This window comes from Plectropomus leopardus, chromosome 19 (genome assembly GCF_026936395.1).
Source record: "Plectropomus leopardus strain MGB_pleo_1.0 chromosome 19, ASM2693639v1, whole genome shotgun sequence".
Taxonomy (NCBI): Eukaryota; Metazoa; Chordata; class Actinopteri; order Perciformes; family Serranidae; genus Plectropomus; species Plectropomus leopardus.
Window position 1 is genome coordinate 26,015,246 of NC_142194.1, and position 16,596 is coordinate 26,031,841.

At 40.8% G+C, this 16,596-nt stretch overlaps 1 protein-coding gene across 1 annotated transcript in view; it reads left to right on the top strand.

Annotated features, from left to right (window-relative positions):
- dnah9 (dynein, axonemal, heavy chain 9) overlaps nt 1-16,596 on the top strand; it is a 186,454-nt gene that overhangs the window by 33,023 nt on the left and 136,835 nt on the right. Inside the window, exons 24-32 of the mRNA XM_088069941.1 lie at nt 714-869; nt 2,338-2,470; nt 2,548-2,825; nt 3,156-3,286; nt 3,397-3,523; nt 4,004-4,156; nt 4,633-4,758; nt 8,069-8,308; nt 8,541-8,701. Of these exons, the coding sequence (XP_087926067.1) occupies nt 714-869; nt 2,338-2,470; nt 2,548-2,825; nt 3,156-3,286; nt 3,397-3,523; nt 4,004-4,156; nt 4,633-4,758; nt 8,069-8,308; nt 8,541-8,701 (1,505 nt within the window). The remainder of the gene's footprint in view (nt 1-713; nt 870-2,337; nt 2,471-2,547; nt 2,826-3,155; nt 3,287-3,396; nt 3,524-4,003; nt 4,157-4,632; nt 4,759-8,068; nt 8,309-8,540; nt 8,702-16,596) is intronic.

Here is a 16,596-nt window from a genome sequence, read left to right on the forward strand (position 1 = left end):
TCTGTTTGTCCCGCGTGCATCCATAGTGAACAAAGAATCCCAAAACAGAGAAATTCTTTATAAATTAGAATCACCGGGTCTGTGTTTAATAACAGCAAAACTATATCAAAACATGCCTTCACAAACTCCTTCACAACCTGAGCAGTACAATTAATTTCCACTTAAACAAAAATTTCTGGAGAAAGATCCAAGCACCCTACTTGTCTGCGCCTGAGACAAGAAAAATTCTCCACAGTCTTTTCTTCCCAAATTATATGTAACATGGATGAGTAACCGATAATCATTTGGGGTTTGTTTTCCTTTAATTGGTTGGTGTCTCTTTTTTAACTTTTGAGAACCGAAAACAAAAGAGAAAACATGTAAGAAACCTGCAACTGTTAGCTAATACAGATAGCGTATAACTGCATTTTTGCCATGCAAAAAATAAAACTTGTCAGGCACAACAATAGTAAACAAGGTGGTTGGAGCTTCGCAAATGGTCATTTTGGAGTAAGGTGCCTCGCCCAAAGGCATTGAGTATGTTAGGGAAAGCAGAGCAGTGACTTTCTGCTGTCTTTCCTCTCAACTGCAGGTGGGAGTAAGGGAACCACTGAATGTGTGTAAATGCCTGAATTTCGACTTCACTGGAACAAATAAACCCCGAGCTCCAGCTTCAAGCTCCCTCGTCTCTGTCAAAAGCCCTTGCACTGATTCCTGGCCTTTGTGTCTGATAGGTTCGAGCGTGGGAGGCCTTCACAGGTTTGGACAGCGGGGTAAAAAACCTCCTCACCTCCCTTCGGGCCGTGGCAGAGCTCCAGAATCCAGCTATACGAGCCCGACACTGGCATCAGCTAATGGCTGCTACTGGAGTCTGCTTCACCATGGACCAGGTTTCCAATTTATTCTATAGACAAGCAATATAAACATCCTGCGCACGCAGCTTTGTATTGATGAGCTGTATGTTTGCTGAATTTTCTGTTTTTAAGATCTAAAACAAGCAGTTGTGTTAATAATGTGGCCATTATTTAAGGGCTGGGATACACAAAGGGCAGTTTTCTCCAATTATTTTCATATGGTCTATCCCAGCTCTAAATGAATCCTCACTGGGCTTGTTTGTACTGTTCAGAAAGAAGATGAGATGAGGGTTGTTTGTACTGTTTGCACTTTGGGTTGACCAATATGTTTTTTCAGGGCTGATACCAACTATTAGTTATTCAGGAGACTGATACCAATAGGTGGTTTAGCAGTAAAGTGTATGAACTACAGTACAGACTGAAGCCTTTACTAACAGGGACAAAGTGATGGCTGACTCATCTGTATGATCCAACGTGGGTTGACTGTGCATAGGCAGGTCCGTGTTATATACATCTGTCAGTATCTTCACTGCATTTTCATAAACTATGATAATCCTGTCACACCTCTATCACAAGAGGAAGAGGGTGTGAGTGTTTTAGTAACTTCAGCATAGAGAATTTTGATGTTTAACAACTCCTGTTATATCTGCTGTCCTATGTTAAACACACAGCTCCACTCACTCACAGGAGCACCTTCAGTCCGTTTGTCTTTGCCCAGCAGAGGCACAGCAGCGTTCACTGTTGATCACTATTTACATGTAACCAATCAGCTTGTGCTGTGGGTAGGACTGACGTGAAGTGACATGTGACTCAAGGTGTGGACTCAAGTCACATGCCTTGGACTTGAGTCAGATTAAATTCACAAATTTGATGCCTTAAGACTAGAAAAAAACTTGCACCTTAACTTTGACACCAATGACTTGTGACCTCACTTGGACTGGATGATTCTTTGTGTGGAAATACCTGAATACAGTGGTTCTCAGCTGGTCCATTCTCAGGGTCCAGATTTCTCCAAGATCCACACATCATAAATGGCCACATTTTCTGTTTTATTTCACAAAATGTAAACAACACGATGGCTTAGAACACAAAGAAATAAAATATACGGCAAGGACAAACAGAAACAGAAAATAACAACTCTGCTTTTTTTTTTACAAACACTTTTACAAGTAACTTGCAGTCCACTGAGATTACAACCCACTTTTGGACTGCGACCCACTAGTTGGAAGCCATTGCCTTAATACTGTGTAGACAGGCCTTGAGTTTGATTAAATAATGTCAATTGCAATTGATAATTTTCTTAAATTCAGGTTGAGGTTCCTTTTTTGTACTCGTAGGTAAATTTGGTTTGCAGTATAGGGTGAAAGGCATCCATTTGACAGCTTTCAGACACCACAGACAACACACAAGCACTTGGATTACGACTAAGATGCTAATATTATAATATTCTAAAGTGTAGCTTAGATGAAGTGGATAAAGTATTATTGTGGTGTTCTCTGAGCAGGAGACCACTCTTGCCGACCTGCTGCAGCTGAACCTGCACTGCTTTGAAGAGGAGGTGAGAGGGATTGTGGACAAGGCCGTTAAAGAGATGGGAATGGAAAAAGTCCTCTCTGAGCTCAACTCCACATGGACAGGTACAGAAATGGAGAGTTTGTATCCTGCCATCCAGAGTTCATGAGCTAATGACAGAGAGTGTACTGATCCCATCTAGGTATGCAGTTCCAGTATGAGCCCCACCACCGGACCCAGGTGCCTCTGCTGCGCACAGACGAGGAGCTGATCGAGACGCTGGAGGACAACCAGGTGCAGCTGCAGAACCTCATGTCGTCCAAGTACATCGCCCACTTCCTGGATGAGGTGTCGTCATGGCAGAGCAAGCTGTCCGTGGCGGACTCTGTCATTTCAATTTGGTTCGAGGTGCAGCGGACATGGACCCACCTGGAAAGCATCTTCATTGGCTCTGAGGACATCCGCTCACAGCTGCCTGAGGTACCACACTAATTAGATATGCATACACAGTTAATTATAGCACTATATGTATACATCACCGACAAGTTCACATGCATGCCGGCCTCGAACCATGCCCTTGTCGTTGCCATGTGAACCCAGGTAGCAAGAATGTTATAGCTGCTAATTAAGAATGCATTAATTGGCTCGTACTCCTCGTTCAAGAGCCGAAATTACACAACTTTTTAATTGCTCCCACAACGTTTGGGCTGTGCTTAAACCCAGATGTTTGCTATTAAACCCCGTCTCTCCCCCTCTCTCTTCTGGGAACCTAAATCTGCTGGCCGTGCTCCCTCATGAAATCCCCTGCAGGACTCAAGGCGCTTCGAGGGGATTGATGCTAATTTCAAAGAGCTGGCAAACGCCGTGCATCAAACGCCCAACGTAGTGGAGGCCACCAATAAACCAGGCCTGTTTGGTAAACTGGAGGACATCCAGAGCAGGTAAGAGTTCTACTTCTTATCAGGAGCACTCGCGTTCTCTTGGTTTACACTTCTCACATATGAATGCACACACACACACACACTGACTCACTCTGTGCATTTCTCTACAGGCTGTCTCTGTGTGAAAAAGCTCTGTCAGAATACCTGGACACCAAGCGCCTGGCCTTCCCCAGATTCTACTTCATCTCGTCAGCTGATCTGCTGGACATCCTGTCTAACGGGACCAACCCAAACCAGGTAGATCCACTTATTTTTGCTTGAACGATAGCACTCAATGTTATGATTCAGTCTGTTGCTTGCTTCAGAATCAGAAAAAAACATTTTCAACATTCAATTTGCTTTAAACAGTTCTCAAACCATGTTGGATTGCACCATTTAGCTCTTGTGCTGTTGACTTTTGTAGTACCGGCAGTGTCCACACAGGGGCAATGTCGCTCATAGTTTTGCTGCTTGCTCCAACCTCCATCATCAGGAAATTGTCTTATGCATTTCCACTGTGGAGAAATAAATCACTGTTAAGCACAACTTGCCACTAAATCTCTCTAAAGAGGAAGTTAGCAGGCATGCTGCAGAACATGGGTCCTGCCCTTCTCTAAATGATTCTGAAAAACAGTAATGAAATGTTATTTATTTGCACAGCGGCAAAGAAAATACCAGTCAGACCGTGAGCGGAGTGTAAATTGAGCTCGAGCTGAATGTGTCTGTTTGTTTGCTCAGGTCCAGAAGCATCTGTCTAAGCTGTTTGACAACATGGCTAAGATGCAATTTGAAGCAGATGGAGAGGGGAATCCTTCTAAGACTGGACTGGGCATGTACAGCAAAGAGGACGAGTATGTCCCCTTTAATCAGCCCTGTGATTGCACTGGACAGGTAAAATACATCCATGATCATTTATCCATGTCTCTAACATTGTGATACCATTAACTTCTGGAGGTTGAGCTAAATGCCTAAGACATTTATTCATTCATATAATCATTATTAGACCTGGTGCTGATAGTGGGACTACAGCTGTAAATAACATTAGTAGGTGAAGAAATTCACTTACCTGCCCTTTTCTGTAATGGATGAAAATATATATCAAATATAGATATCACGACACACAACAAAGGAACCAAATGAAATTGAGTCTGTCGTTGCCCCTGGGGATTTGCATATCAAAGCCTATAAATCCATTAATTTTCTATTACACCCCATAGTATTTGCCTGACTCCACTTCCACTCTAATGCTTATTAATGACCTCATTAGGGTCCATTGATAAGAGCACCCGTCGGTGCTCACGTGACACACATTGCATCGTTTTTTTTCTACATTTGCATCCACGGCCTGCCTTTGGTTTTTGTGTAAGGTGGAGTCGTGGCTGAACCGGGTTCTGGACAGCATGCGCTCCACGGTCCGCCATGAGATGACCGAGGCGGTGACGACCTACGAGGACAAACCCAGAGAGCAGTGGCTGTTTGACTATCCGGCTCAGGTAAACAGGCTCAGGGATGTATGTATAGATTTAACTGACGACACTCTCTTTGGGGATTTTTTCCTGTTAGTCACTTTATCCAACATCTGATGGATTAGTACCATAATCATGTCTATGCCTTTCATAGATATTGCAGTCCAGTGCACACACTCACTAATACTTTACATACACAGTTTGCAGCCAGACTCTGTGGAGTATTTTGAGCAGTGAGAAAGAGAGGGGTAGGAAGTGAGAGCAAATAAAGGTGTGTGCTTATGATAATGGAACACTTGGCCCTACCTGGAATTGCTAAGGATTTTCTAAAAGTAAGTTTTTGATGCTGTAACATCACTGACTGTGGTGTGGTATCTGGCCAGAATAGCAGCAGTTTAATAAAACAGATTCAGGACTTAAGAGAAATGATGAAATGAACTGCAGGATCAATAAAGTTAACTTTTTAACAGCACAGGTAAAAAAAAAAAGAAAAAACATAATTTAGTGCTGAATCACTCTTCAGCTAATGACCACCAGAGGACGAAGGTCAATCTATTAGTAATGCAGCATAGTATTTGTTTTTGACTTTAGATTAACAATTTATTACTCAAGTCAGTTATAAATCAGCAGTGTAAGAACTTTGCAGCTGAGAGCCAGATTTACACCTGATTTACCAAAGCAGCAGCAGCTCATTACGCAGTGTGCTCCTGGTACTGCCCTCCAGTGAAGAGAAGGAGAGCTCATAAATGCACAGTCAGATGTCTTAACAAAACAAAGAGAAGTTTAGTTGCAGCCTGTAGTGATGTTACACTTCATCTACGGCTTCAGAGCCGTCATTTTAAAGCGACGTTAATTAAATAGGATGTGCGGCACAGCTGCGTCATCTGTCCATTGTTTAGTTAAAGCCTACAGCTGCATTTTATGATCTCTATCAGATGAGCATAACAGTGTTCACGACAACTTATATGTTTACTTTAAATTCATTTTGCTATGGTTTGTATATTCTATCTGTGTCTCACGTTTCTTCTATACATCACAGTTGCAGAAAAGACTGTACTTGTGCATCCTCGGTCATAGCTCCCCTGGCAAGCATCCTCTCTCTTTGGGATGAATTTTGGGATTTGAGACATCTTTCAAGATGCTGAGATCGATTTACGGATCACAGGAGGAGGCATAAAATAGACAAATGAGAACCCCCCCAAAAACAATCTAACAGGTTAGGACATAAAATATAATTTATGTATAAAATATAAAGCATTCAGTGGTGTGACCTCCTCTGACTGTCTTAGAGGCTGTCCTGGCCAACCTCAGCAGTTAATTAGCTGACAGAAGAGGGTCGTCAGCTGATTAGGCTCACCTAGGCTCGAAGGCCACTTTGGCCTGATCCCAATATACACAGTGAAGCACTCACAGACTTTAAGGGGCATTCCTGCTAAGTCCACAAGGGCTTAGAGCTGCCCTGCTGTCAAATCTCCAAGTGCATGACAGCCCTCACAGACTTTGTGAGCTCTATATGCATACTTTTCATAAATCTGCATTGCTGCAGCCTTGCCTGAGGGAATAAAACATTGTGTTGTACCGTTAAAACATGGGGTTACCAGGAAAGCCCAAAAGTGTTTAAAAAAAAGATAAACAAACATAGATGGAGAAACTACAAGTAAAAATAAATCTATATGTAAGTATAAACACATAGCTATCTGGTGATTCATGGTCATACCTGTCAGCCGTTGTTTTTAGAATAGAATGATGAGGATTTCTAGATATACTTTCATCTAATCTCATCCAACAACATTACGATTTTGTTCACAAACGTGAAACAAAAGTTAAAAAAGGTCAAGTAAGTGTCCCAAACCCACATTTTTTGGTAAAGTCATTGTCATTTTGTCATTGTCAAGGTAAAATGATATGTTGCAAGTGGTGTTTCTTTCCTAGTTAGAAAATTTTAAGTCTTTGTAGCCTCTCAATCTCAAACACTTACCATGTGACATCAGCTAAGTCTATGAAGTTTCAGTGCTTAGGCCTTAGGGTGGACATTGGGCATTGGACATGCTGACTCCATTCCTTCAGCTGACATCCATCCTGCACAAGCCTCCATGCACTGCTTTCACTGCTATGTTGCTTCATTGTTAACTGTAGTTCAATAAATGATGTTTGTTTTAAGTATAACCTTGTCTAATATCCCTCCTTGTCACATTTTTGAACCTGTCTGTGTCATTGGTCAGAGCTTCTCTCTTATGGATCATGACAGCTAGACAGTAAGAGAGTTGATTGGGGGAAATCAAAGAGGAAGTGACCAAAGTTGCAAAAAAGTGAGGTGTGCAGCTCCCTCCATGAGTTGCTTCCTACAATTTTTTAGATGGAGGAGAAAAAACAAGATTAGCCTGACAGCAGTTATTTATATTCCCATTAATGGCCACACCACATGAAACCTGCTCAGCCCATCTAGTGTTCTTTGAAGCTGACTTTCCACACTGGTCAGCAGAAACAGCCATGGCTGACGAATGTAAACTTTAGATCTCAATCCAACTTTTCCCACTTTGATATAAAGAGAAAACTTTGAATTGAACAGGCAAAGGGTTGTCCGTTTTATGCACAAAACATTTGAACATATATATGCCCATAAGGTTTTATATGTCTTGCTGACTCAGTTCATATATTTGTAGGATACAAGTAAACAGCCAGAGGAATCAGAGTGACCTTGAAGGTTTACTTTACAGGATTTTCTAAAGAGACATTGTATAGATTAATGCAAAAGTAATCCCTCTCAATCATCACTTATGACTCTAAACGTGTGTGGCGGTGTATTTATCTGCAGAGACTCTGCCCTCTGTCCGTACTTTCTTATTTTCGCCTAATTTTGCTGTGTTGGGGACATTTATGGGAGGATCGACCCATTCAGCACGCATTCAAGAGGACGTTATAAAAATCACGGACACAGAGACGAAATAAAAATGCAAATATAGTTTTCACATTCTCCTCCTCATTCTCTTCAGACTTTTTTTCCGACAAACATAAATGCCATTATAGCAAGGACTTGATTTATTTGTTTACATTTTCTCTTACCACTACAGCAGTGTTGAGGGATGACGCACGTCAAGGACATTTTGTTCTTGGGTATTGACGTCGATGGACGTAGTGTACCTACGTCCTCGCGACTCAATAGGTGATGTCATCGTACAGTCTGCATTCATCAGATTGATGTCGTACCCAACTTTATTGAGATCCAAGATTGCAAAAATCTCATAGTCACTTTGAGCAACAATGATCTACAGGAATCTTATTTGACTGTATTTTCTGCACAGTTTGCAAGTGATGTCTTTCATTGTCTCTGATTCAGGTGGCGTTGACCTGTACTCAGATCTGGTGGACGTCTGACGTCGGCATGGCGTTCGCCCGTCTTGAAGAGGGGTATGACAACGCGATGAAAGAATATTACAGGAAACAGGTGTCCCAGCTCAACACCCTCATCTCCATGCTGATTGGGCAGCTTACACCTGGCGATCGGCAGAAAGTCATGACCATCTGCACCATTGACGTCCACGCAAGGGACGTGGTGGCCAAGATGATTGCTCAGAAGGTGAGTGGGACATGGTGGAGGAATGTGGCCAAGAACCTGTACTGTATCAATTCGTATGCAGACACCATGATTACTGCTGTATTTTCTGAGAGGCTATTACCAGTGAGTAATGCACTCAAGATATTCAAGCAAGGCATGTCATTACCATAATTAGAGGGTGGGGAAGCTCAGATTATTTCTGGCTTTGTTTCAAGCCTTGGCACTCTCTGTTCCACTCTGTCTTTTTTTTAAGGTGGAGAACTCTCAGGCCTTCGTGTGGCTCTCCCAGCTGAGACATCGTTGGGATGAGAAGGAGAAGCATTGTTTTACCAACATTTGCGACGCCCAGTTTCTCTACTCCTACGAATACCTGGGCAACACTCCACGATTAGTCATCACTCCCCTGACAGACAGGTACGGAGGTTTGAGTCTTTGTGTCTTTGTTCAGACCAAGAGGCAACAAAGCGCCTTGTCGACTGACTTGGCAGGTGAGGCTATTTCAGTTGGCTGTTAGCTTGTTGTTGCTACACTGAGCTTTCTTTTCTGGCATGTCACATATGTAAAAACCATCCTGATGATGTGAGCTCAACATTCTGTTTCACTCTCTGAATCAGAGACTGAAAACATCATCAGGATTGTCATGTGATGGCTATCACATATATATTTAACAATAATGACAGAAGTACAAGCAAAATTCTCAATATTTATTAAATCAATAGGTTCTTGATCACAGACAAGGAGACTAAAGCAGTTTTTTAACTGGCAACCCTCGATTCGAAAGCAACAACTGTCACTTGCAGATTTTATAAGAAGTAGCTAGCTAGCTAAGCTAAATTGATTGAAAATATGACTGATTGGCTAGCTCACTGCCAAAAAATCATTTTCTCACTTACCTCAAGGTAAGTTTATAGCATCTCAACTTAGAGATAAAGGCCATCAAAGGAATTTAAGAAGTTAACATGAAACAATATAAAAATAAACAAAGCTGATTTGAATGGTAATAAAAATTACACTATAGTTGCAGTGCATTTTTGTATTTGACTAAATAACCCCAAATTTCACTTAAAGGAAGAATAATTTTGAGCCTGCAGAAGTGAGAGTTAGAGCAGAGAGTAAATCTCTCCCAGACAGTCTGAGCGGCGTTGACAGTTCGTCACATACTGTAGCAGGGAGAGAAACAGAGTGCTGAGCTCACATCATCAGTATGGTCTTACCAGCCTATCACATATCTAGTTAATAATTATAACAACATATTTACAAGCAGAATTCTCAGTATTTAATGCATTGATAGGTTGTTGATTACAGACAAGTAGACTAAAGCAGGTTCTTCATTTCTAAGTGGCAACCCCTGATTTTACTGCAATGACAGTTGCCATTGGCAGATTTCATTAGCTGCAGATTGCTAACTAAACTAGGTTGTTTGAAAACATGACAGAGTTTTTAATGTTCCCAGTTGACTGGTTTTGAAACAAGAACCGGTTAGTGGGGTTTTTGAATATGCATTTGATAGTTACATATTGTGCTAAAAGACTGAGGCTAAAGCCACATGTCCCAAGCAAAATGTTGGCATCCTCACCACTTGATCCATGTACAAGACTTTGGAATAAACAAAAAGCATTGCTCTAGAATTGTAGGTTAGCTAGTTACTTCTAGTGTTATAAGTATGATAGGAAATATGAAAGGCAGAATCTTTATTGCTTACATATTTTAACTTTGTTTTATTTATCATAATAGCAAACCTTATGTTTTAATTCTTTTAATTTGGCTGATTGCCGATACCGATATATGCAGATCTACACCTTCTCTTATTGTGATGGCCCTCTGGTGGCAGACACAGACATTAAATATAATGCTTTAACCTTGGATTACAGTCATATGACTAAAGTGTCATCTTATTGGCCTATCATATAGGCAAAAATGCCAATATATCATTTTAAAGCTGTTTTCTGCTGATACCCATGATGTGCCAATATTATCGTGCATCCCTAGTATCAACGGAGATTAGCTTCAATGTATTGAGGAAATACTTCTCAGTAGATGTACTGTTTGTGATTAGGATTTTTAAGGTAACATGAGACAGAAAGCGGTAAACTAGTGTCCCTTGGCCTTGGAAGTAAATCTGGGCAACTACTGATTTGATCTAGCATGTCATGTCAGTCATGCTAATGTTTGCAGCTTATGTTAGAGTACATAAACACAGTGTAATCCATTCATTACACTTAACTCTCGTGTTTTTGATTTTGGAAAGGCACCATGCTCCAAGTTTATTACATTCTGAGTATCTCTCTAACTACAGTCCATGCACACCTTCAACATGTGGAATAATCCAGAGCTTTCTGCTGTGCCTAGATACTATAGTCAAGCTTTTTGGGACACTTTCTGTTCTGGGAAAGGGTTAAGTCAATCATCACTGGCAAAAGGCTGCGTACCCTGTCACTGAAAAAGGTTAAGGGAAAAGTATGAATATCTTGCATCAGAATATGCTAGTTTGCATGAAGCCCACTCCAAATCCATTTTAAGTACATTTTCAAAAATCCATCTGTGTTGATGAAAATTGGTCTTTTTTCCTTTTAATTGAAAAACTGACGAGATGATACAAGCTTCTCGTCTAATAATAACCATCTGACGCATTCTAAGGATCTTCATTTGAATCATTATGTACACCCACCACAAGTGGAACCTTTTAGAACAACTCAGCTCAGGCTCTTTGCCAGCAGCTTGTTTGTTCACATGCACATGTTTCTGCAGGATTCCTGATAAAGTTTTAACTACACAGAGATGAATACCTGCCACCCAGAGCCCCCCCAGCTGCAAACTACAGCATTTGACTGTGCGGTTTTCCAGACTGACCAGTATTCCCTTTGAAGCCTGAACAAAGCAGAAACAATGGGCTTTGATGGCGGATCAGCGGCCGTGTAGCAAGACTTCACCATATGGTGCATGCCCTCGCTGTGGCTCGCTGCGACTCACACAGTTTGCCACTGGCTTTCATTTCAACAATGGACCATGGACCAGGGGGTTGGGTGTCAAATCCTTTAATCCACGACTTGAGAGAACAGCTAAAAGCATGTTTGCTTCATGATAGTGTTACACAACTTTCTTTGCAAAAGCGCCGGCCAGATGCTGTCAAGTGAAAACCTGACATCGCCAAACATCACACTAGCTCCAAATGAAAGGCTTGTTTTTAGTTTGACACCATGCTTGTTCGATGGCCAAAAAAAAACATTGTCTCACTTACCTCTAGGCGACACGAGTTTATGGCATCTCAAATTAAAGATGAAAGGTATTAAACAAGATATGAAAATGGGACGTGAGGCAATTTAAAAAGACATAAAGATTATTTGAATTGTATAAAAGACATTTGAATATAAATATATGCAAATATAGAATAAAACGGCCAAATAAGGAGAATAAAAATTCTGCTACAGTAACAGTGCATTGCATTTCTGTATATGAATAAATAACCCCGAATTTCACTTCAAGACAGAATCATTTTGAGCCTACAGACCTGAGAGCAGAAAGTAAATCTCTTCCAGACAATCTGAGAGGTCTGGACAGTTCATCACATACACATAGCAGGAGATTAGAAATGTATTTTGGCCTTAAACCATTCAAGGCTTTATAAGCCAACAGTGGTGTTTTAAAGCTAGTTTATGAACACTAACACAGACTTATTCATTGTTTGAAGTAAAAGATAAAACAAATTCAAACAGATGTTTCCAGAGCTGTATGTAACATTCAGAGCATTACTATAACAGTGAACAACAATTTGTTAAGATGTAAAAGAGTAATGTGGCATCCTGAGCAGAGAATGAAGGCACTCTACCTTTGTCTGTGTTGTAATCTGAGCTTTTGTTATTGTGGTCCATGATCCAGCCCTGAGTGACGTGAGTCACTGTGTGTGTGTGTCTCACCAGCTAGCTAATCCCTGGTGATTTGCACTGCGCTCATACAGTAGTTACTATGGATAACACTGTCCCGACCCACCTTAGCAGAACGGCATCGTTGTGGAAGCATAACACATACCCATAACCCTCTGGTTTCTATGTTAGTGCTGTTGCCATTGTTAGCAGTATTTCGGCTATTAGAACCATTCATGTTGTTAGCACCACAGCAGCTGCTAACCACTGTCTCAAGCAACTCCATGTTGAGAGCTGTGTGCAGGCAATCCCAGCTCAGTGATGGTTTCTCTCATTTTAGGTAGCTCTTTTCACACTGCTGTGTGTTGAAGTGTTCATTTTTCTGACAAGTTTGATTATCATTAGTTATTTAATACTATAAAAAGGGGGTGTAATGTCATGATTGAGAGCTTTGTGTGTCAGTCAGTGTGCTAGCGATCAAGACTACACAGAAAAAGTTTCCGCACAGATATACAGTTTAAACAAGAACAACAGAGGTGAACAGAAATATATATATATGTGTGTGTGTGTGTGTGTATACATATATACATTTACACACACACACACACACACATATATATATATGTGTGTATATATATATATATATATATATATATATATATATAAAATAATATTTGTCCCCCTCTATCTCTCTCCGCTGCTGCGAAGATTTTTATATTGAATACAGGCCTGTATTTGCTTGTTTACCACAAGCAGAGTCTGTCTGGTCTGTTCACCTTCTGCAGCAGCATAATTAGGCTAAAGGAATCACTCGCGCTAATCTATAACAGCAGGAATGTTATCGGCACAATGTTAGCATGCGCTCAATACTTACTGCAGGATCTCCAAAGCTGCACCATTATGCAAAATGTCAGGAATATTTTAGTCAGCTCTCTCTCTCTCTCTCTCTCTCTCTCTCTCTCTCTCTCCTTCTGCACACACACACACACACACACACACACACACACACACACACACACACAAACACACAGACACAGACACACACACAGAGACCAGCTGAGAGAGGAATTTAGGGAGAATGAGTCAGACAGACAGACTGATATATAGCTGTTTCTTTTAAAAACGCTGTAATAAAACACGTCACCCTGTCACAGCTGCCCAGTTTAGCTTCACACTCTTGTCTTCTATCTGGCTTTAGTTATTCCATGCAGGACATCCTTATCCAGCCTCCTCGGCGAGCGATTGTGTGATTTTTGGCCATATTTCAGGGGAGAGCCATAAAGCCTGTTGGCGCTGGTATCCGGATGATACACTGTATACAGATGGGATCATTTGTCTTCTCCGAGCGTCTGTCTCTCGTTATGCTTTCCAATATTTTCCCCTTCCATACATCATCTATTAACCAGCAGCTCATTAAAATCATTGCTGTATTGATGTTCAAGGCAAAGCATTGTGTTTATTGCCCTGATCAATAAAGTCCTGATTGTCTCCATCAGTTCGTGCCTGTGATGCTGCTGCTTTTTATTGATACAAGATGGGCAGACCTGTTTGTTAGTCTTGACAGGTTCTGCGGGAGAAGCAATCACTGGTGTCGCTAATCAGCCTGCGTGATAATCAAAGCACAGGAGCAGATTATATTATCATATAATGAGGTTATGTACGATGACGGCTGAGCCGACTGCAAGACATTGTCAGTGCTGGTTATAAGACTGTGTCAGTTCAGGATTTGTCATTTTAACTGTTTACGCCTGTGTGCAGTTTTGGTAATGCTGCTGAAGAAATTCAACCTTTTCAAGGTTTACATTTATTAAAAGTCAGTCAGGATCATTTAAAGAGACAGCTTGATGATGCAGGAGCCAGTATCTTTTGAATGTTTTTCCATGACCTTAAATTGAGTCCTTTGTGGCAGTATATCACTCTGGAAAACTAGCGTTTCTCACCATAAAACAAGTTTGATTTAAAAAACAAAACTGCTGGTAATTATTTATAGATTGTTGTTTATTCCTTTTTATTCCCGCATACTTCTTGTGTTATGTGTTAGTATTGTTGTGAAGCAATCATGCCTCTTTGAAGTAGACAATCTTTGAGGTGGAAGAACCACAGTGCCAATCATACACAATTGATACAATGTTTTCCAGCATATTTTCTTTTTCCTTTGTATGCAGCCACTTCGGCATGTTTGTTTCCATTTCTTCTGTGTTCTGCTTATATTTTTTCGATTGTCTTATTGAGCCACTTGTTGAACCATCTCTGTAGTTTTGTCAACAGATTTTGCACTTCATTTCATTCATACTTCTTGTAAACAGTAATTTGCCACAGCCGGACATAAGCTTGTTTCAAAAAAAGGTGTCTTTATGCATACAGTAGTCCACAGTGTGCCAACACAAAGACACTAACTAGGCTAAAAAACCCCGCAAGTACTTTGTTTTTTTTTGCCCTACATAAGAACATAGATTTCTGTGAGAATTGCCAAGAGCTCTTAGTTCCTCTGTATCTAAAGTACATTTTTACAAAGACAGACAAACAGTAAGGAGTATGGAGTGTGACACTAGGCTAGGCAATACATCTATATTATATGGATATTGTAATATTAGGGCTAGATATCATCTTAAAGGGCACTATGTAAAATTCAGAGGGTATTAGTTGTCTGCACACGGTTCTGTGGTACCTGAGGTATCTGAGCTGGCAACTAGCAATGGTGCTAACTCCATAAACAGTGCTAAACAAGGGCTATAGTCGGCGGGTTTCCATTACAAATTTGTACAAAACTTATACAACATTTTTGTAATTTTGATTAAACACCATTGTGAGATGACCGCTTTTCCATTGAGGGATGTTATACAGCTTTTCTCACAATGTTATGCAACTTCTCCTCTCACCATAACATTCCCTGAAGTATGGCAATGGATGTTCAAAACTTTAGCAGGTTTATTTCTGTTGAAGCCACCGCACAAGCCGTCATTATTTCCAATCGAAGGTGTCATAGACGTGTTGTGTGACTGATAATGAAAAGGCAAAGCCCTTATACATGGGAGCGGCCACGTATCACGGATTTCTGAGACGTTATAGTCCACGATTTTACAGAGGAAATGTGGATACAAAACTTCTAGGTGATCTGCTCAACTTTTCAAGAGTTATGTGATGCAATAACACATCTTGTAGCTCCTGCTGCATCATGAGGGAGCCAGTTCCCACTGACAAGTTCAAAGCCATAGCATCATGTGACCTAGAAAAGACAAAAAAGGGTTTCGATTGCAGTTTTGCGAAATATGGCCTTTTGGAATCACCTAAAATACCACTTTATGTGAGTGTAAAAACTTCTTTGCGATAAATGAATTTTTAAAAAATTTACGTGTTTCCATTAGATGTATTTTATATTCACGATTTCAATTTGCACAATTTGCGGGTTAATGGAGACCTGCCTAGTGCTGACAGGGCTAACACTGTTAATCGGGGGGGCAGGAGGGTGGGCTCTATGCTTCTGCAATAATGCTGTCCAAATAAAAGAAGTAACTGCTGTGTGAGCACAGTGTAAAGCAGAGGTGACGAGCACGTGACCCTTACATGCATGCATGATTGGACCGTCCACCGACACCAAACAGAGAAGCTTAAATAACAAAACATACAGGTAGTCAGGATGTCAATACTCCACAATATATTTACATAACAAGTTGTCATTTGATGGGACAATATATTTCTGAATGCTGCATACAAAACCTTTAAATTTTGGATATGTAATATCATGTTATAATAATTTTCTTTGCCCACTTAGTCATTATATCCACTTTACTGTTTCTTAATTATCAAACATCTAAACAATAATAAAAGCTGTGCATTGCAATGCCAAATACATAGGCTAAGAAGAAAGGCAGAAACACAACAAAAGAAGTTCTTCTAATGTAAGTAATACCCATTTTATTTAGTCATAGTCCAGTCCAGATACTTTTGTATTTGAATGTGTGCACCCTATATTTTGTGTAGAAATATATGGATATTATTTTGGTCATTCACTAGAGGAAGTCGATACAAGGGATTCGTATCATGTTATCTACAGATTCAAAAATATGACCACCCTCTCACAGGTGTGAGGTGCTCCTCAGCTGAGGGCTTTATGTGATCACCTTGTGCATGATTGTTGTCGTTACTCGAATGTTTCCACAGCAAAGAGTGAAAGAGACTAGAGGTCTGTCTATCAGCAGGTTTTACATCCTTGCAGTCCCACGCCCTCACAGACTTAACATGTCTGCGAGGGCTCAGTCTGCAAGTCCTGAGGGTGGACATTTGAATTCAACCTTAGCCTCCATGGAAAAGAGCAAACTGCACTGAAAAATGTCAGGAGCTGCACTTCTTTCAGTGAGGAGACAGTGCTGACCCCTGAGCCAACATGTTGCAAATAGATGCCTGTGCAGTCAAGCTCCTCTCTGTGAATGAATGAGGTGGCCTTGTCCT